Source organism: Lepisma saccharinum, chromosome 16, assembly GCF_977018435.1.
Source record: "Lepisma saccharinum chromosome 16, izLepSacc3.1, whole genome shotgun sequence".
NCBI classification, from domain to species: domain Eukaryota; kingdom Metazoa; phylum Arthropoda; class Insecta; order Zygentoma; family Lepismatidae; genus Lepisma; species Lepisma saccharinum.
In genome coordinates this window covers 41469510-41492768 of record NC_139244.1, presented here as the reverse complement: position 1 = coordinate 41492768, position 23259 = coordinate 41469510, and the positions used below count along the sequence as shown (strand labels likewise).

Here is a 23259-nt window from a genome sequence, read left to right as displayed (position 1 = left end):
TCATTTTGAAAAGTTGCCACTCTCCTCATTTTATATATAGATTGATAGATGCTATGATGTCAGGGGTCCCAGGTTTGAATCCCGGCCTGGGCATGGATGTTTGTGAGCGTCCGTTCATCAATTTCATCATGTCATCACCCATCCACATCTTCGCAAATTATCCAAAATGGCACAAAAAAAGCGAAGTAAAATAAAGCAAATCAATCAATAAATCAATCAACACAACTGTTTGAATCAACTCCGGAACACACATTGCCACTGTTCACCATCTCGTCAGCTATCATCAAATTCACATACATGTATCGAGGAGACAAATCCGGCTTCACACAAGTCCAACGGATTCTTCAATTCTTATACAGGCCAGAATGGTATGTATGAATTGTGGCGGGATTATAAATCTTCAAAAGATAAATTGAAGCTGTACACTCAACTTGGATCACATTTTGAAAAGAAGAAATATGCTTTGTATTAGATGTACTCAAGTCAGTCAATTCCCAATTATTCGAATCTCTAACATCCGTAACCTAAGCCAACACTGTACGGAAAACACCATTGTCCTCATCGTCATCAGTCTCGTTATCTGACAACACAACTCAGTCGTCAATTTCTACAGTCACTGGTTCGACGTTAGGAAACATAGCATCATCTTCTAACATACTGTTGTCAACTCATGGACCAGGAACAGAAAAGAGTACAACTTTCCTTTGCCAAGACAAAAGTCAAACAAGCTAGTGCTACAACAAGATCAAACATGTTCCACCATGATGGAAGGAAAGGTATGGAACAGGTGGCATTCGAACCAAACAACAATATATGGTTCAATTATATATTTAAATGACGTCACGAATCGAAAAAATGAAACTGAACAAAGCAAACTGCATCCTCTCTCCCTCGTATGAAACGCTAATTAACCTTCATTAACATGATCCAAGATCAAAAACATTCCTACAAAACGTGTGCCCAGACGACAAATGCTCGCTCCTTTCCTGCCAATTTTTTAAAATAAGTTAGACAATCAATGTTTAAAACTGGCACTGCATTACCCTATTAACTACTGAAGAGTAATAACTTTTCTCCTGAGATTTCGGCCTGTGTATGGGACCAGTGGCCATCCACCATTGTGAGGAAATTGGGGAGCTGTAAATGAGTAACATAACCCGGTCATGAAAACCTGCAACAACAACTGGGGATTTGTCATGCTGACCACATGTCACTCGGTAACAGGTTGGATGATTTCCCACCTTGGGTGAGTGAGTGAGTGAGTGGGATCAGGTTGGAGTGAGGCTGGCAGTTGGTAGGTAGGCCTGGACCCTCAATGGGCTGTTGCGCAACAGGTTATTATTATTAAATGTTTTGTTTTTAATTATTTTTATTGCTGAAGAAACTCAACTTGGTAATTTGTATTTGCACCTGTTGATATATACGTGTTATTCACAGCAACATAGTGAAAACATTTGGGGTTTCGTGTTGGCTCTCCTAATTATTCTGTGTATAACATGCACCACAGTTTTTTGGAGCCAAAATTAAAAAAGAAAAGATCAATTTATACAGGTTGGGACATATTGAATCTAACAATATCAGTTGGCAACCTTGTTGAAACACAGGCAGATGCAAGTTTCGCAATCAGTCTGCCATGGAACATTGGTCAGTTCAGACACGAATTTGTGGCAGTGGAGGGGTTCATCCTAACTGGTTCCATTCAGGAGATTCAGTCTGAACAGGTGAACATACCATGGCAGATTGATTGCGAGACTTGCATCTGCATAACCATGGGAGACTTCTGCGCATGCGCACCTGCATTCCGACAAGAGTTGCCAACTGACATTGGAAGATACAATATGCACCACCCTATACGTATGTAAGTATGGTAACAGTTCAAATACAAGTACAGATAAAACGGCAGTGGAATATCACAACAGTTTTGGTTTGTGTTAGTGTGTAAATATTACTACTACCACTAATAAGAAAAATGTATTTATGAAACTGTAGATGTAGATGGTATCTTTTGGCTCAAGCATCAGTTTATGTTGAAAGCAATCAACATTCCATTGCTTTTTCATCAATCTTCCTTGTCTCAAGGAGTTGGAAATAGCACAAGAGAAATGGAAGCATTGGATTTTGATAGTTGATTGAAAAGAAATACAAATAGCATTTTTGATAATTGATTGAAAAGAAATACAAATAGCATTTTTGATAGTTGATTGAAAAGAAATACAAATAGCATTTTCAACCATACCATCTTGACTTAACAAATATGTTCCATAGGGACGCACAGCCAAGATATTGGGTTGTCTGCTAAATGTACGATCCTTTAGAAATTTTTAGATTGATTAAAGAAAAATAGTAAAATCATATACTACAATACAGAAATTCTGCTTTTGATATTGTGTATAAGAATCAGAAATTCCGACTAGCTGGAGAGCCATAATAAATTTCTTTCAACTAAGCAAAGGTTTTTTTAAAAAATGGATAGAACATAAACTGAAACAATCAGCAAAGAAAGGGCATTAAAAATATCCAAGCATGCTTCAGATTTTAGAACTTACTTTTCTTTGGAATTGTAAGTCGTCAAGGACACAAACAAAAATGGTCCGTTTGACATGCATCTATGCTTTTGACATGTTGAAAGGTTGGCAGTGCTATATACAAAGCAAACCCTTTTCATTTTCTCACCAGTAATTTGGTCTTGCTCGATGCCATAATGGTTTACATTTCAACTTTTAACGAAGAGGATTTTGAGTTCGATCCCCTGTGGAGACTCATTACATGGTGGTTTGCATCTCACTTTAAACTATAGGTCTAGCCCAAGTTAGCTTATCTGGGTGTAGGCACAATATGCCAAAGATCCAAGTTCAATTCCTGGTCGGGTCACAATTTTCACATGACTTTTTCCGAAAGTTGTAATACATTCTCTGTGTGCCATAACTTATTTCATGTAGCTATATTGATATTAATAGCATTTTGTAGGTTTGGTGCGTATTAGTCACAATTCCAGAATATAAAAAGACGTTAAAAAAATTTTTAACGTTAAAAACTGTACTTACGTATGCGAGTATGTTGTTCCTATTTTTCTTTCTGTAGAACTACATTTCGGAGATTAACTATCTCCTTCAGGTTTGTATGAAAAAACTAGGTACTTAGCATAGTACCACATCGAAATGTAATATAAGGATTGTGGACAGGGGTTGGTGTGGAAATATTTAAAATATTAAATCCTCACCCCAGAGGTATATAAAAAGCTCGTCGTTCACTGAAAAACTTGCACAATAAACCTATTCTCATGTTAAAAATGTTAAAAAACACAGTTGAGCAGGAATGGCCGAACCTGCAAGTTGTATATAGTGATACACACAGATGTTTTAGTTTTTTGATTGTCCTCCTCCGTAGCCGAGCGGGTTAAGGCGTTCACTCATCTTGAGATCGTTCGCTGCGGGACGGTGTAGGTTCGAATCCGGCTCTGGTCGGAATTTATTCGGCCTACGTATAGGGCCGGTGGCAACCCACCATCGTGAGGAAATTGGGGAGCTCCGAGTGAGTGAGCGTAATCCGGTCACGGAGACCTACTATAACGGCTGGGGATACGTCGGGCTGACCCCTCGACTATTCCAATACTGGTTGAAGATCTCCACGCTTAGAGGTGACGAAGGAAAGCATGGGAGGGAGACCGGCAGTCGGTAGGTATGCCTAGGCCCTTCATGGGCTGTTGCGCAACGGATTATTATTCTATTTTTATATATTGATTTACAGTGAACAGATGCCAATATGCCAACCTATACATATGTTATTTACTTTTCGTTTCAAAAAGGAACAAACTTAAATTTGGTTATTTGATTCCAGCCGGAACTCCAGGATGTAGTGGACTTGCCAGAGCCAGATGCAACTGCCATGTCCCAGAGGGCTTCATTACGTCAGAAGCAGGAGGACAAGTGTTTTAGTGAAGGTCATTACCTTGCGGACCTAATGGAGCCTGAGGTTACAACACCTTTCCTACAGTACATGCCACCTTGGGAGGAAATGTCAAATACTGGGAAGAAAGGTACAGGCCAATTATACATGCTTTTTTCCCCTCTTGTGCATGCATTTTCCTGTTTTTCTCTGTTGATCTCAGTTGTCTGTAGCAGGCAACTAGTAACATATGTGTAGGATAACTTTATTGAGTTGCATGCAGATAGTCTTGAGACATGACGAACAGAAACATAGTTGAGGAAAAATGCAGTAGTCAACAACACTGTTAGAACAAATGGTTAATCATTACAGTGGAGATCCTATTTTACATTCCTGGATTTAAAATTTTTCCACTTTATACATTTTCCCATCTGGATCTCTATTATAAAATTTTCTCATGTTATACATTTTCCGGCTTTCAAAGTTCTCTTAGCCACTGTCCCCTGAAGAATGGATCAATGTTTCACTGTACATACTGTATTTTTATTATTTGTACATTTGTATTGATATGAAATTTACCAATATTGGTAACTATGAATGTAGTGGCAGAACTACTGAACCTGCAATCATGGTATTTGGTCTTTATATAGTACTAGGAATGGGCGAAAAGTAAAGGTGTTTTAAGTCCACTTTACGCACAGTAGAGCTAATTGGGACTGGACCTACAGTTTAAAGTGGGATCTGAAAACACTATGTGCCTCTACTGGGTATCGAACCTGGAACCCCTTGATTACAAGGCAACGATGCTATCAGTGTGCCATCGGGGAGGCCTCGAAAAGGAGTCTGACCTCATAACTGGATTGATGATTTCAATCTGAATTTATATTATTATTGAAGAGGCATATTTAAAAAATAATTGTCTTGTGCATTTTGGAAAAATTTTAAATGAAAGAATATTTATGCTGCATATTTTGGTAATTCTGCCCATAATGGTATATTTTATTTTGCATTTAAACTCCACATTTTACAACATTTTTACTTATTTTTTGTTAAAATGTAATGGAACCTTGTTTTTACATTTTTCAGAGAACCATGATAAAAAGAGAACCAAGTGTGGAAAATGTAAATTCTCAAAAAGTTTTATAACATTTTCCTTTATTAGGATCACAAAGTTTAAATGTATACGTATTGTGGGAAACTGTAAAGTCAAAAAAGGTAAAAAGAGAAGGTACCCATGTGCATGTGCACGCATGCCATGAAGGCATATAGGGTGATGTGGTGGCTCGTTGTTCAGAATGTTGGTGGTTGCAGCAAATATATATATATAATTTATTTATATATATTATTTTAACGTCGACCTGTACGTCTACTCGTATACTGTGAAATCTCGCAGGTTGCTTCCTTCTTTTTAACGGATCATAATGGAATTAGCTTTTTTGAAGCAATCAAGGGTAAAGTTATTTGTTTATGTTCAACATATTTAATAGGAAAGCAATGAAAAAAATACTAACCAAAAGCATGAAATTTCATAGTAAAATATCCGGTCGTTGTGCAACACTGCAACAATATCAGTAACTGCCCCTGGGGTGATGTGGAGGTACTATGGCTCCACATATTGTTGATCTAGGCCATTGTTGGGATGATGTGATCAGTATCACACCAGACTGTTTTTACCCACTAGAGTTGCCCCTCAGGTACCCACTGATATGCGGCTGGGTGAGCCTCAGAGCAATGCAGAAACGGGGAAATGACTAAAGTTTCCTGATTCAGATCACCTGCCCTGTAATTTGAAACCACACCTTCCACGTGGTAGCGAGATGCTCTACCAACTGACCTACTGTGGCTCATAAAATTAAAATTATGGAACATAAAATTGGGGTTCCACTGTATAAGCCTTTACCAGATAGGGCACTTTCTTGATTCACTCTTCAAAGATTCAAGATCTATCCCCCGAACTTTTTCCAAAATATTTTATTTTAGGAATGAGACGTTAATTGGCACTCTATTGGTGTGTCGGATCGATTATCAGTATAAGTAATTCATATCGGCACTTTATTAGTATCGGTCAAATTTTTATATCTGTCCATCCCTATTTTATTTACTTCTTATGCAGCTTAATCAGCTTTGTTGCCTCTATTGTTAAAACAATGCTTCCAGTGATTCTCCCAATGGTGGAATATTCAAAAACCAGGAAAGACAGGAATATGAAATTTGATAATTCTATTATGAATATTGATTGTTTCCACTTATTTGTAAGCACTAATTTGTTAAAACAGATGTTCATATGCGAAGAGAAATACTTAGAATAATTGTTTTTCTTTTATCTTTAGCCAGAACTTGTATATTTTCACCTTTACAATATACTCTAAATTTAGAAACAAAGTCGATAAAACCTTACAGAGAGCCTGGAAGTTTGTTTGAAAACACCTAGAAAATCTGTAAAGAGAGAATTTGTTTCTGGAAGCCATCCATAATGAATTATACTTTAACGATCAAATTTTTTAAAACTTTCCTTTATTTCTAGTGTGCCTAGATACAGAAGATCTGGAGAAAATGAAAGACTTCACAAACAAAGAATATGTAATGGATAAACATGAGCTGCAGTCTACATATTTAGGTTTGGTTGACATAATCTATGCATATGCCTACAACCATAGGACAACCGAAGGGGAAAACACCGTGGAGTCTGCATGGACCATTACAAAATTAAGCTCAACTTTATCATGGTTGCAGGTAATTAGATATCTATCTCTCTCTTCATACAGTCAAACCCCATTTTATATTCCTGCATTACACATTTTCCCACTTAATACCTCCAGCCATCCAGATCCCAGCAAAAGGCTATGTTAAATAATAGGCCATTCACTTCGATCTTACGTTTGCTCTAACTCCCGTTTCCCGCTTTATACGTTTTCCAAGGAGTGTTGATGTCATAAAATTTGCCAGAAGGCTGGTCGGTTGGCCACGGAACTTTTACCTCCTTTTCTCTGCTTGTACAGCTGTTTCATTCACCCTGCGACCTTGAACTTCCAGATGTTAGGTTTTTCATGCGAGAGGAGGGAGCGAAGAGGCACGGTTCCAGTGGGAGCGGGAGGTGCACAAGTTGCATTTGTCGTACCTTCCTTGAGGGACAGGAAGGGAAAATAGCACTTCTTGCATTCCCCATGAAGATGAAATGGGCTGATCCTTCTGCCTCAGGTTCAGACAAGCACACTGTTGCCAAACAGATTCTCGCTAAATAAAGCCTTCCCTAGAGTTTGGACACAATGTGTGTGACTGAGGTGTCTTTGTTCGCCCTTCCACCTCCACAGAAACGTGAGTGGAAAATTGACAACAGGACTTGATCACCATTCACTTCTTTGCCTACACATTTATGGAATCCTTTGTAGTTGACGGGAACAAAATAGAGTGGGGGGGTCGTTTGTAAAAACTTTTCCTCTTCTTGTTTGCAGTGCCAGAAATGGAAAAACATTAAGACTGATTTTCATACCGGATAGCAACTACACTTTTTCTTCAATGGGAAGGCTTTTAGATTCCTAAGGACATACGATTAGATCTAGTTCGATTATTTTAAATCTGAAGTTTTTCACGAACGATTATCATTTGGTTATCAGAATGAAGCAGAGAACGCACAAGCTAGAGTGATTTTTTTTTCTATGTGCAGATAGGGCAATATTTTACTCACCGATTGTCAAATCAATTGTGTGGGGGAGGGGGCGGACATAGTTTGGACAAATGTATTCTTCTATGTGAGGTAGAGAATGTTTTCTCTATGACTCGTGTGTTGTACAGTGATGGGCCAGGAAAAATGAGTGAATAAATGAAGCATCCGACAATATTTTCTAAGAGCAGTCAAATTTAGTGCACATCTAAATGCCATTAAATTGTGTATTTGGGCCAAGAGAGCATATATTTATTTACTTTTTCTCATTTGTTGGGCAGCCGTGATGACTTAGTCGGTAGGGCCACTGTGCCACTCTGGTGACCTAGGTTTGATTCTCGGTGTGGGCGATCTAGGCTGCCACATAAAGCAGCTCTGGATAAAATAAGCGGCTCTGCCTCAAATAAATTTGTACCTGGGGGCAACATTGGGGGTAAAGACTGCTCAAGCATGGTGCTGATCACATCATCTCCAAATTGACAGAGATCGAATAACATGTGAAGTAAAGGCAGCCGGAGCATGGTACTGATCACATCTTCTCTAACATCCCCCTATATACGAGTCATGGCATGGTGCAAAGTGCACCTTCACCATTTTCTTGATGGGCTGGGGGGTGGGGGCTTTGCTTTTTCATGCCCCCTATGGTATCGTCACTAGTCTTGTAATTACTGAAAAGTGCCAAGTTTTTCTGCCCCAATGTTCTTGCTCATCTGGAAGTGAGCCCCCTTGCTTATCTGGAAGTGAGCCCCCTTACATGGGACATCTTAACCAATTAACATATAGGCGAAAATCAATTTCTCGTCTCCTTTCCTGTGATGTCTTATGCAGTTGCTCTTGAACCTGAATATGCACATTTAACTAACATAGCATACTACTAGCAAAAAAAAAAAGGGCGTTCCCATCTCACTCCCACACGAGATTAATCTGCCACTGTGCACAGCTATGCAGTAATTGAGGGATTCAGCAGATTTCTCTTTCTTCAATGCTCCATATCGGAAATCTTGCTCATATGTCTGAAGCATTGAAAGCATTGACATGACAGCGTGGGAGAGTGCCTAATCAGTGCAGTGATCCTTCTCCCCCCCCCCTTTTTCTGTCTTTCTTTCTTTATGCAATTTGGCCAGAAATGAGCACACTTCTGACAAGACTTGTTCAACTGCATTGATGCCGCTCCATCATCTGTACCCCTCCCCTCCCCCTCCCTCCTGTTTCAAACCGGTTGGCAGGGTGTCTGTGAGCAAGGGGCAGCTGGCAGTGGCTCCAGAGCTATGACTCATCCAACCTAAGGTGAAGAAAAATTGCATTGTTTAGAATCACATATCAGAAGGTTGTTTTGCTTTGATGATTAGGAAATGCGAGCACCAGACACAAAGTGAGGAGTTAAAAAGAAATACATACATGCTAATTTTTGTGAAGAGTTAAAAAGAAATACATGCTAATTTTTTTCCCCCTTGTTCTTCTGATAAACACCTTGAACACAGCAGTGCAGAAAGGAAATGCACATGATGGTAAGAATAATATAATCTCTGCTTTTCATAAACATAACTCTATGTTTCCTCCACTTTAAACACTGCCGCCAACTCCCCCCCCCCCCCACACACACATAAACAATTGTGGGGGCGGCCTTGAAATAAATGGTTACTGAATCCTCTACAAAAATGTTTTTCTGTTGTGTAGAAGAAGGTACCCTTTCTTTACTGAAATCGATCCCTTAAACTGTAGAAACCACTAACAGCAAAGCACAAAGAAAAGAAAATAATTAAGTGATACTAAGGCCGTGTCCGAAAGATGCAAAACCATACATCAAGCGAGCATCCTCCGAGTATGCTCTTGCAGTGCGGTTTTGAAGTCGTGGACTGAAAGTGAGTCTTCAACTGCAGCGCCAAATACGATCGATCAGTAGATAAAACTGAGGACACGTTGTTTTCCTCCACTTTTTTTTTCATAAGTTTCCTTAATGTCAACTACATGTACAACAGGAATTGAAGTTAGGATGTTACTGTTGTGCAGCAAAACTGCTTTAAGAGAGAACTTGAAGGAATTAATAACAAGTCTCCAGTCCTCAGTCATATGTGATATATTCATCGATGCAAAGATGATATTGTCATGGCACACATTCAGGCCCCTTTTTGTTTCAAAAAATGGAAGAAATTCTTTGTCTGTATGAGTAGTACCATCACATCATCTGCCAGGTGATTCCATTGTTGCAGCCATAAGGCCAACAATTCAGCTTTATTTTTGGGGAGTTCTATGTCCATGATTAGGTAATTTGATTCGGCCTGTGTTATCTTCTGGTTTACATGATTCTTGTTGGTAAAACCTGATGGTAAGAGACCTATATGAAGGCCAAGACGAAGATGGAGAGATAACGTTGAGATGGACCTAAAGGAAATCTGTAAGGATGGACAAGATTGGATTGATCTTACCCAGGATAGGGACAGATGGAAGCCTTGAGTTGCTGCAGCAATAAACCTTAGGGTTTAAGAAGGCCAGAGAGTTAGTTATCTTGTGGTGTTCGCTAGCATCCAAAGGTGGTGAAATACTTCCCTGAAACTTGGCATGTCGGAATGGAGTTCTGTTGTTGGGATGCTACGTTGCCAGGCAGGCACCAGTGTTGCCATATCGCTGTATATACGAAATCTAACAATACTCTCGAAACACTGTACAACTGAATGCAAACTGGCCAATGTTGAGGGGATCTGAAACAGCAAAGGATGGTGTGATATACTGGAATGTGACGTGCCAGACTGTCAGCAGTGTTGCCATATATACTTGAGTTGAGCTGGATCCCTTGAATGTGCCACCCTCTACCCCACTTCCCTTCTGTTATGCCAAAACGAGAGCCTATCGAACTTCTTTAATGTCATTTCAGTGTTCAGCCTTCTCAGATTAGTAGAGAATGGGTACTTTCATTTCTGTAACAAAAATGTGTGTAGAACAGTGTTACCAGTTTGTAGAGTAAACAGAGATCCCACACAATCAGATGCATAAACTGAACCTAATAGGCGGCAATTAGAAGCAGTCATCCACCGTCCCTACCCTCGAAAGTGGATCCTCCATTAATCCTTCATTGACTTTCACAGCAGGTCTTACTCTTTAGAAATTCATAATCATACTTCTTTCCCAATGTTAAATAATTTTTGACACAATATACCCCCTAAAAAGTAGATTGTGTAGTCATTTCTTACTGACACTTGAGTTTCTCCCCTTCCTTATGCTTTCCTGCTTTTTACGTTCCCGCATTTTACATTTTTTTTATTTACGGCCCCCTGAAAAACGTAAAATCAGGGTTCCACTGAATTTGCGGTGAGGCAGACCACTTAGGATGAGAAATTCCCACATAGCCAAATTATTAGCACTCTGCCTTTGGTGTGAGTGGCACTAGGTTTGATTCAAGGTGGGAGACCCCAAGATTTTATTGTTGACTCAGCATAGTGAAGATAATTGGGGAATGTACTTGAATGGAAGTAGCAGTACCCTGGTTTCGAAAGCCAAAAAACTGTGTCAATGTGCTGATCATGTGTCACCCAATGTAAAAGCCACTTGGCAGACTCCGGCAGTGTGAAGACTGTTGTACTATGGATAGGGGCATGCATATTTCGTTTTTGACGAAAGCACGGAATGTGAAATAACACATTGTAATACTAAGTTTTTATGTTTTTCAAAGGGGTGAGGGGAATTTTGCTACCATGTTTTGTCCCAAAATAATGTGAAATGAACTGCAAAATGCAAAATAAACTCTCAAACAAGAAATTTAGTGTTCATTATCCGATGCAACACCTTCTGAGGTATGAATTATCCTGAGAGTGGGAAAATGATTAATTCTGCTGTAAATATTTGAAAAGCAAAAATGGGCTCATTTACACAACAATAAACGTAAAACTCTGATAACTATATAAATTTACTATGTATTAGAAGTCAAATATTAATTTTGTGTAATAAGTGTAGTTTTTACATTAAATTTAGGTTTTTATTCACCATTTTAACACCGAAATTCCATTTTATATACCTCTTTTGATCCCGAAATATGCCCAGTTTTTGTACCGCATTCTTGGATCTTTTATTCACCGTAAATATGTGTTTCTAACTATGGAGTTTAGTTTAGGACCAATATAAAATTTTATCTAATCAGACATTGAATGACAATTTTTGTGAGGAACAAGAAGAGTTATTCACTTCATTTCCATCATTAACTAATACATATATGTAACCAGCAATGTTTGGAAGTAATGAGTGCAGTTTGTTTGTATGTTTGCGTACATATGTATGTGTACTTGTCATGAGTAAATGTTTTGTTACATAATTAGTTCAAATATAGTGGAATCCCAAATTTATGTTTCTGTATTTTGCATTTTTACAGACTATAAATTCTGTCTCATTGGTTTCAGTACAACAAAATGTTATAAAATTTTCAAATTTTACATTTTAGTGCACTCTTTGACACCTTGGGCTCTTGAAAAAACATAAAAACGAGGTTCCATCATATAATGGTATATTTTGAATGTTCTTTTTTTAATATTTTCATATTTAAACATGTTTTTATTATTATAGTTTAATGAAAATTAGTGTAGATTTTAGTAAGTAATTAGATAAGAAAAGAACAACAATATACACTACATTCTATGAGTTACTAAAATTACTGCAAAAGTAACTGTAACTTTTCTACCAAAGTAATTGTACCTACAACAGTTGCTTTTAAAGAGTAACTTGAAATGCTGCAAAGATTTCACTTGAAATGGGTTTGAAAATATGAACTTTGAAGCTTACAAATCTGTACTGCATGATTTAAACCTTAACATGCATTAAAACAAAACAAAATGTACTCAATAACAGGCTAGTTTAACTATTTCAGTGTCCTTGCCTCACCTACTTTTTCATGATGGTTTCATCAATTTTGAAAGATTTTAATTTTAAAATTAAGAGTATGAATAAATACGGAGAAACTAGTACTCACTTTTATCCGGGAATCTGTTTTTTTCTTTTTCGATTAATTTCGGTGGCCACTGCCACCATCCTTGTTGGAACTTGCTGTACTGTTGCTTGGCGTGCATCTTTTGTTTGTAGTTCTGTGGCTGCCGCTAGGTGCGCTGTTGGTAACTGTGTCGTCTGCTATTTCCGGGCAATAACTGTTGTACTAGGGGAATCCAAGTGTGGTGCGCTTGCCTGCTATCGATGTTTAGCTCGTGCGGGAAGTGCATTATGGCATGCGTTTCCTTGAGTTTGGTGTCTACGAGCGTGTGGGCAGTATGTTTGACTTGAACCTTTTGAATTTTATGGCTATTGCATTTGATATGTTTATAGCAAGACCAGTAGTGGGTTGGGCTTTTTTTGCATCTGCTAGGTGCTGTTGTATTCTTTCATTGACAGATCTGATGGACCTGCTGATGTAATGTGCCTTGCATTCACACTCTGCATTGTATACACCTGGGTTATCAAGGGGGGAGAGGAAGTACCATTTGTGTTTGTTCAGTTTATCAGCTATTTTGGAATTGGGTTTGTGCGCTACTTTGATGCCACATGGGAGAAGGGCTTTGGATATGCGGTTGGAAGTGGTGGGATGGTATGGGAAGGCAAACCATTTAGATTGGTCGCTGGAGGTTGATTGTGGCTGGGTTGCTTGTGGTTGGTTAGGGTGTCTGACCTGTATTTCCGCTTTACTGCACCAAGTGGGAAGTTGTGCTTCAGTGTAGCCATGTTTCAGGGCTATTTCAGTGATGGTGGCTATCTCCTCTCGTAGATCCTCTTCTCTGCAACAGTAGGAGAAAGCTCTTCGATAAAAGTTCAGCCACACATTGGCTTTTTGCTTGGAGGGGATGGCTAGAGAGAGCATGTATGTATGTACTGGTTGCCTGCATCCGGTTTTCTGTAGACAGTGGTTGTGAATTTGTTAAGTGCACGGCTGATGGTGATGTCCAATAGCCTGCGTTCAGTTGAAAGTTGGCTGACAACAAACAGAATCCCTGCTCTAGAGGTACAAGAGATAACCAGGCTATTGAAAGTTTGTCTAAAACACAACTACTTTCAGTTTGAGGATAAATTCTACAATCAATCAGAGGGCCTTGCAATGGACAATCCCCTATCAGCTCCTTTAGCCAACATCGTCATGCACCTTGCTGAAAAAGAGATACTCCACACTCCAGAACTACAATACATGCAATATGGAAGGTACGCAGACGACACAATAGTCGTATACAAAAAGACAGAAGAACTCAACCTTCTAGTGAACAAGCTAAATAGCATCCACCCCAGGCTCAACTTCACCGTAGAACAAGAAAACATGGCAAAATCAACTTCCTGGACATCACCATCAGCCGTACACTTAACAAATTCACAACCACTGTCTACAGAAAACTGGATGCAGGCAACCAGTACATACATGCTCTCTCTAGCCATCCCCCCAAGCAAAAAGCCAATGTGTGGCTGAACTTTTATCGAAGAGCTTTCTCCTACTGTTGCAGAGAAGAGGATCTACGAGAGGAGATAGCCACCATCACTGAAATAGCCCTGAAACATGGCTACACTGAAGCACAACTTCCCACTTGGTGCAGTAAAGCGGAAATACAGGTCAGACACCCTAACCAACCACAAGCAACCCAGCCACAATCAACCTCCAGCGACCAATCTAAATGGTTTGCCTTCCCATACCATCCCACCACTTCCAACCGCATATCCAAAGCCCTTCTCCCATGTGGCATCAAAGTAGCGCACAAACCCAATTCCAAAATAGCTGATAAACTGAACAAACACAAATGGTACTTCCTCTCCCCCCTTGATAACCCAGGTGTATACAATGCAGAGTGTGAATGCAAGGCACATTACATCAGCAGGTCCATCAGATCTGTCAATGAAAGAATCCAACAGCACCTAGCAGATGCAAAAAAAGCCCAACCCACTACTGGTCTTGCTATAAACATATCAAATGCAATAGCCATAAAATTCAAAAGTTTCAAGTCAAACATACTGCCCACACGCTCGTAGACACCAAACTCAAGGAAACGCATGCCATAATGCACTTCCCGCACGAGCTAAACATCGATAGCGGGCAAGCGCACCACACTTGGATTCCCCTAGTACAACAGTTATCGCCCGGAAATAGCAGACGACACAGACCCACACACACAGTTAACAACAGTGCACCTAGCGGCAGCCAGAGAACTACAAACAAAAGACACACGCCAAGCAGTAATACAGCAAGTTCGAAAAAGAAAAAACAGCTTCGCGGATAAAAGTGAGTAATAGTTTCTCCGCATTTATATAGTACCGCGTCTCTCTTTTCCGAATTATGAAAAGAGTATAAATATTAGTCAAAGTAGTGATTAAACCAAATGTATTCTTTTTAACCTCTATCATGTTTCATTTGTCCATTGTAACAGATATTTTTTTCCTTTTAGTGCTTTAGTGATCTTCATGATGTAGTGGTGTCTTGTTTGAGGCGAAGTCTATGCTATCCATTGTATAGGCATTGGGACCTTTCACTAAAGGCGTTAAGAGACACCGTGCATATTTTTATGTTAGGTGAGTGATTATGTACTTTTTAACTCAAATGACGTACTATGATGTAAGTTTTTATCATGAACAAGTTGAATAGTTGGAATGAGAAAATAATGCTGATCTTATTTGAGGTAGAACCATATGCAATCCTGGACACTTCTGGATTGTAATGTCTGCATTGGAAGCTGTTAGGACTAGAAGTGTCCATGAGTGTACAAATAAGTGACAGACCATATTGGGAAGTTTGCTCACAGTCTCACTGTTGAATATTCCATGTCCGAATCATAGCCTCTGCATGGGTGTTTGTTTCTTAGGGTACCTTCATTAGTTCAATCTAAATACCATCATTCGTCATACTGTCACAATTAGCCTACTGAGACAGAAATCTAACTTAAAATAATAAAAGTTAGGGATTAACCAATACGAAATTGTAACACATGGTGATGAAGTACTGGAAAAAAAATTACGAATGTCGACAACAGATATTCTATCAATCCGATATAATTGCAAATTTTAATTAATGTATGTAGCTATGTGGATATTTACTTCACAGAACATTAATTATCAATTATACATTTATATCCATAAAAATATCACAGAATGACAGAATTTGACACTAAAATAAAGGTTTTATCTCTCTCTCTTTCTGGCTCTACAGCCCTTAGTGGGCGCTGGCCTCCTCCACAATCAGCCTCCATGCCACTCTGTCATCAATTCTTATACTCCATCCTTTAATTTTCATCATCCGCAAATTTGCAGCGATATCGTCTATCCATCGAAGTCGTGGTCTGCCCTTTCTTCTTGCGTGGTGAAGCTTTTCTCTCGACATTCTTCTTGGCATCCGGTCTTCCATCATTCTCTCTACATGTCCCAACCACTTTATTCTCTGAGCTTTGACAAATCTCAGTATATCTTGGCCTTTCGTTGAATTATCTAGCTCCGCATTATATCTTATTCCCTCACAGGTTCATATATCTTTCTTAACATCTGTCTCAAATATTCGGAGGACATTTTCATCTGACAATTTCAAAGTCCAATTCTCTGATCCATAAGTGACAACTGGTCATACCAGTGTCATAAATTTTAAGCTTTGTATTTCTTGTAATCAATTGATTTCTGAACATGTGCTTATTTGCAAAATATGCACGATTGTCTGCCGGTATTCTTTCCTCTATTACTTTACTCATATAATTGTCGTTATATACCATTATCCCCAGATATTTTAAACATGGGACTCCCTCATACTTATTCTCTCCAATTGTCAGATCTTGAGGTGCTCTTCTGATCTCTGAGTTAGACATTCTCAAATACTAAGTCTTCTTTTCATTTACAGCCCTATTGTTATTGCTTCTCTTTCCATTTGCACATAAATTTGTTTAAGTGTACTTATTGTTCTATTGTTCTATAATAGTAATGATTGTAATAACACCTGCACATGCGCAGATTTGACTGGACTTCACAAATATTGTCCCCTTCTGATTAACTACATTTATTACTTTGTGTAGTGCCAGATTAATAAGACTGCTGGAAGGCCATCCCCTTGTTTCACTCCTGTATTGAATTCAGATTTTTCACTCAGTTTACTAATTACTTTAACTCTTGCCTTAGTACCACTGATAATCATTCTTATTAGCCGTATTATTTTGAGGTGAATGTTGTACTCTTCAAGTACCTTAAACAGTCCAAAAAAAAAAAAAAAAAGATTTTATAGACATACATATTGGAATTAAAATTAAATGAAAATCATTGCTAATTTTACAGTTACCTATACCATTAGAGTACTGAGTAACTGTCTATATATTATGTAGGCTCAACCAGGACTTGAACCCAGGTTTCTGGCATAATGTGCCAATGGTTCACCACTGAGCTACCAAGTCAGATGTGGTTTTGCTCAATCCGTACAGATAAAACAGCGGAAGTGAAAAATCAGGCGATGAGAGTGACAAGCTCTCAAAAGATTTTAAGTGAATTACTTCATTTGTTGCAAGGAAAGTTTCAAGCTGTGTGTTTTGTATGGCCAAGAGAAACCTAGCTTTGTTGCAGGATCATTATAACATGTTGAAACATCTCTATGATTTGTGGTTTGTGGTCTTTGCTGGAAGACAATCCAAATTATTAGGGTTGAGCTGATACCAATGCATCATTATAAGCCAATACCAGAGTTATTGTTATTGAAATTATTCATGTTAGAGGGAATAAAAAACTCGATTGGTAATTAGAAGACATAAGTGAGTACTACACAAGTGAGTACTACACAAAGTAAGTTTAGCGGAAATCATTTTAGTACTCACGTCTTCTAATTGAAATTATTGTTTGGAACATAATTGCTGATACTTTTCTGCAGTACGGGTGTCTTGGAGAGAGTGCAAAATGCCATGCAAAACTTTTATGGAGTCTAAATATGTTGCAAATTATGCAAAGTGCATAATTATCATTCTTTTTTTTTTTTTTTAGGGAGAAATACAATTTTTCCCGAGAATTTCTGAATATTTTAAAGCAAAACTCAGATTTCTGTAGCATAGTTTCTATGTAGATCTTGTATATTAGAATTTATAAATATTCTGAACTACTTTGGATTATTACAATTTTCAGGCATCAGTTTCAGTATTGTTGGGAATTAGTAAGAATGTCGGTATTGGTTCAGATTATCAGCTCAACACTACCAAATAATGGTAACAAGTAAAGTACTATCATACCATGCAAGGATCTCGTTTTTAATAAGGTTCGAAATTGTATGGTTTTCAGTCTGCATTTCAATGAATCTATAACACTGTACATCTCTGCTTCATATTATTATTTCATATTATTATTTCAATATTTGAGTATATGTTAATTATATTTTTGGTACTTTGTGCTTTTTATTGCAATATTTTGACCGTATCGAAGCTTCAGGCTTAACCATATCTTGAACCCAGGTCTCATGCCATAGTATGCCATTACGCTTCTACCAATGCATTGGATTCAGATAATTTTTCGGCTAACTACAAGTACTGCAACATGCTCTGTTGTCTATCATGTATTTTTAACAATGGTGATTATATCATGTGGTGATTATCATGTGATCATGAGTCTGAAGCAAAATTCGGATGTGGTGATATTGCACATTTTTAATGAGAGCTGAGCCAATACCACTGTGAACTGATACTGGAAAATTATAACAGTTCAAAGTAGTTCAGAATATGTACGTATATTTGTTAATTTCTGATGCAATTTTATGCAATTCCTCCCACTTCAGTGTTGATGCTTGTTACAGGGAAAAAGCAGATCTTGAAGTGCCTGCTGGATATTCACTCATTGTTCTCTGATAGTGAACCCCGTTATATATTAAATCAGTTGTACATAGAAGATTATTGTGTGTGGATTCAAAACGCATCAGCAGAGAAAATCAAGTCACTAGCTGAGGAACTGAGTAAGGTAAGTGTTTACAATCATATCATCTACATATTGTTCAGCACAGTTTCATCTGCTAAGTTCTTCCTAATTGCTGGTCTTTTTTCTAAACCTATCAGGGTAAGCATCCTACACCCTTATCTGCCATTCGCATTGCTCAGTTCCGTGTAAAACCTAATCATGAGTCTATATTAATGTTAAGTTAGATATTTGTACGTGGCCCGTTCAGGGGTGTCTCTACCATCAATAGTACTAATCAGTAGGGGCAAGTTGCATCCCTATTTAAGATCCCTGCGTTCATGATGGGGGATTTTTTTTTCGTTTATATAATTTGAAATAAACTAAAATTGAAAGGATAGGCATCACTACTTGGTAGATTGATACGGGCCTGTTCATTTTTTTAATTTTTTTTTTTTGAAATGAGAAGCATCTTAGTTTAGTTTTCTTGAACAGACATCGAAATTGCGTTGGGCTTGTGGAATTTTCAGTTATTTCAATTTGAAATAAATGAAAATTGAAATTCGTTAATGTCATGCTAGAATTGTTTCTCCGCGGAAATTTTTTTACTAACTTTTTTTTTTTTAAGTAAGGTTAGAAATGTCTTATGTCATTTATTCACTTAGAGGATGAGCTTGATACCACCTTAGATAGGCTCATCATTCTAGCCAATAATGCTGTTGGTCCGTCTTTTGATGTGGAGGGCCTACCTTGTGCCTCATCAGAAGAAGTCCTCCATTAACTAGAAGTCGCGCAGGCTAATATTCAAATTGATAATCATCCAACAGTTCTTATCGACCCACCCACCATGGCTCAAATACCTTTTGTTCATCCCCTCCTTTTCGAGAGCATTCAGTTTCAGGGTGCCTCCGGGGAGGATGTTACTAAATCCATAGATCGTTTTGAAAGTGCAGCGATTTTGAATAGTTGGGAGGAGGTGAAAAAGAGACAAATGTTTCTGGCTTTGTTAAGTGGCCTGGCCCTACGCTGGTTTAATGCAATTAGCCAGCAACAAGGCGTAAATTTAGTTAGTTATGAGGATGTCAAGAAAAAGCTAATTGAAGAGTTCACAGGCTCCATTGATCAGCTGCAGATCGAGGAGCAGATCAGATATCTGTTCCACAGGGACGATGAACCGGTATCATCTTACAATAGGGATAAACAGACCCTCCTATTAAAGATGGACCCTAACATAGCTGTGAATAAGCAGCTTAAGTATATCAACACAGCTCTTCAACTGGAATTTATAAGGGAAATATACAAAAAGCAATATAACTCAATCCTGGAGCTTTTGAAAGATCTTAAGGAATATGAAAAGCGAAGTTCCTTATGCACCGTAGAACAGTGCAAAAGCTCTTGCATATGGCTCAGAAGGAAACTCTTTTTCCGTCTTCTGCTGAGTTGCACTACGGCGGTTGTTCCGGGGCTAATCCAGAAATGACTAACCAGCAGCAAGCCTTGCAAGCTGAATTGGACCTTGTCAAAAGACAACAAGCATCTCTCCCTACTTCAGAATCGTCCACTGTAGAATCTTTGGCTAAGCAGGGCAGCAGCCTGGCGTTAAAAGTCGAGGAAGTTATACAGTCACATGATAATGACAATTTTCAAACTAGGCCAAAATTATCAAAGGGGTAATTTTTATCACAATCGTGGTTCAAATAACAACAGATGAGGCTTTTAGGGCAGGGAAAGTAGAGGTTACCATCAAAACAACGGCCGGTCTCAGAACCGTTCCAATTTTCAGCGTGGCTGGGGCTCATGGGGCAGCAGCCACCCGTGGTTGTCCCGATCAAGGTGACTGGCATGGCCCACAGCTTTGTTATAAATGTGGTTTTCCTAACCACCACCAAGAATTTTGTCTGCAAAATCCAGCAGATTTAAACGCCAATTAACTGCAAGTAATGGAGACATACCTGCAGGAAGTAAAAAGATCTTAGTCTCTACTTTCCAGTATGAAGACCTCATTTATGTAAATGCCAATGTAAATGTGGAACGTCAAAGGTTTGTTGTCGATTGTGGGAGCGAAATAAGTGTAACAAGTGACAAGGGTATTCCTGCCCATGCTAAGAGTTTTAAAATCAACACTCTATTTAAAGGTGTCACGAATAATTGTGTAACAATTAAAGAAATTGTACTTTTAGATTTTTCTCTAAATGGATTTACATTTATGCACCCCTTCAGGGTGGTACAAGATTTTGGTCATCATACCATCCTTGGTAATGATTTTCTCAAAGCCCAAAATGCAAATTTAGATTTTGAAAGTAATAAATTGGCTTTGAGCAGATTTGGCACTCTCCCATGCAACCGCATTCACTTTGATTCGAAGAAAGCTTTTGATGTTTCCATTAAATTGGCAGGATTGCTTGTACATAATGTTGAACCTGAATATGTGGCCTCGAAATGAATTGTTGTGAAACCAAGATCACATTTGTGCATCCCTTTAAAATTAGTCAACACAGAAAATCAGAATTTAACTTTACTTGAGCTGGATGCAAATTTTCAGGTTAAATCTGGCATAATGGTACCAAGGTCGATTCTCAACCCTGCCACACAACTTGTTTGGGTATCCAACCCTTTGAATTATAGAATTGTAATTCGCAAAGGTACTCGGATCGGTGGTGCAGAATCTTGTGAGTTGGCAACGGTGGATCAGGAAAATAGTGCTGTAACAATTAATTTAACAAAAGAAAAATTATAAAACAGCGATATCCCACAAGTGGCTATATCCAAATTTGACATTAATCCACAATTGGCGGAACATGAGAAAAATCAACTTTTAGAGCTTTTGTTAAAATACAAAAATGTTTTCAGTTGGTCCGAGAATGACATGGGCCTTGCCACAAATTACAAACATAGGATAAAGCTCTATGATCCTACGCCATTCCATACGCAGCAATATACGATCCCGGTACATTTGCGAACAGAGATAAAGAAACAAATTGAGACTTTGAAAAACGGGGAATAATCCGGGATAGTACAAGTCCTTATAACTCGCCAGTTAGTCTCTTGAAAAAGCATGACGTAAGTTACTGCTTTATTCAAGATGGTCGCTTTTTAAACAAGAGTTCTGGGTTCGATGCGATGGCCATGCCTTCCATCCAGTCTATCTTGCACGACATGGGTGGAAAGCAATATTACTCTAGCGCTGATTTACATTCCGGATTTTTCCAGATTCCACTAACAGAAGACAGTAAACAGTACACAGCATTCTCTATTCCCAACCTAGGTCATTTTGAATTTAATGTTTTAAGTCAGGGTCATATTACGAGGTGCACCCAGAAAGTAAGTTTCCCTATTTTTTTAAAAAAAAAAACATCACAGTTTCAGGAAACCATTTATTGGCAACAGGTACAGCAAAGGTTCAGCTATTTTTCAACATAGCAACCACCAGAATTGAGACACTTGTCGTATCGTGGTATCAACTTTTGGATCCCACTGTCTTAGAACTCTGCCGCCTGTGAATGGAACCAGCGTGTGACAGACGTCTTCAGCTCTTCGTCGTTGCCAAAACGCTCACCGGAGGACAGGAATTTCTTGAGGTGCAAGAAAACGTGAAAATCGCTGGGAGCCAGATCAGGACTGTAAGGTGGATGATCAAACAACTCCCAGCCAAATTCCGTCAAAACAGCTGCTGTGCGCCGAGCCGTATGTGGACGAGCATTGTCATGGAGGAGCACAACACCTGCAGTAAGCATGCCACGCCTCTTGTTTTGAATGGCACATCGCAATTTCCTTAGTGTTTCACAGTAATGGTCAGCGTTCACCGTTTCACCTCTGGGGAGGAAGTCAATGAGCAAAATGCCCTTCCTGTCCCAAAACACGGTGCACATCACTTTCTGTACCGACAGCATCTGTTTGAATTTCTTCTTGACCGGAGATCCACTATGCCGCCAATGCATTGACTGCTGCTTGGTTTCCGGGGTGAAGTGCGAAATCCACGTCTCATCGCCCGTGACGATCCTGTCGAGGAAATCATCGCCGTCATCATGGTACCATTGCAGGAATGTCAGTGCTGCTCCTGAACGTTTCATTTTGTGTTCGGGTGTCAGGTTTTTCGGCACCCACCTGGCACACAATTTTTTGAACAGCAGGCGCTGCATGACAATCTCATGCAACACGGGTCGCGATATCTGCGGAAAAAGGCTACTCAACTCTGTAATCGTGAAGCGACGGTTCTATACGATGTTCTGCCGCACCAGCTCAACCAGATCATCAGTGATGAGGGACGGATGCCCACTGCACTCTTCATCATGGACACTTTGATGACCTTCCGAAAACTGCCGACACCAGCGACGCACTATCTGCTTACTCATAATGTTCGGCCCATAGACCTCACAGAGCTGACGATGAATGTCAATTGGCGCAATGCTTTGTGCATTCAGGAACTTTATCACCGACCGAACCTCGCATGCGACGGGAGAAGGAATACGAGCTTCCATTTCGGACCACTGCTGCCTCACTACTGGTATGCAGCGGGAGAAGGAATACGAGCTTCCACTTCGGACCACTGCTGCCTCGCTATTGGCACCGGGCGGGATCTGTCCGCCTGGCATATGATTGATACGTCTTAGCTCTGCTGCGCATGCGCAATTTACACGGCTCATTATGTTTACTTTCACGGGAAAAAAAATAGGGAAACTTACTTTCTGGATGCGCCTCGTACATCCCCTGCAGCAATGAACAGAACCATTCAGCTCGTATGTAGCGGCATGCAAAGTGATAACTTCGTCTTTTATATGGATGATTTATTTACCTGGGGCCATACCTTTAATGAAATGTTGACAACACTGGAACACTGGCTTAAAAATCTCTCCACAGAAATGCAAATTTGGTTA

At 39.1% G+C, this 23259-nt stretch overlaps 1 protein-coding gene across 1 annotated transcript in view; it reads left to right on the top strand.

Annotated features, from left to right (window-relative positions):
- The window catches only part of LOC146000427 (protein SHQ1 homolog), a 61618-nt gene that overhangs the window by 16032 nt on the left and 22327 nt on the right, over positions 1-23259 (top strand). Inside the window, exons 5-8 of the mRNA XM_083138042.1 lie at positions 3838-4036; positions 6410-6618; positions 14938-15061; positions 18291-18451. Coding sequence (XP_082994168.1) covers positions 3838-4036; positions 6410-6618; positions 14938-15061; positions 18291-18451 — 693 coding nt within the window. The remainder of the gene's footprint in view (positions 1-3837; positions 4037-6409; positions 6619-14937; positions 15062-18290; positions 18452-23259) is intronic.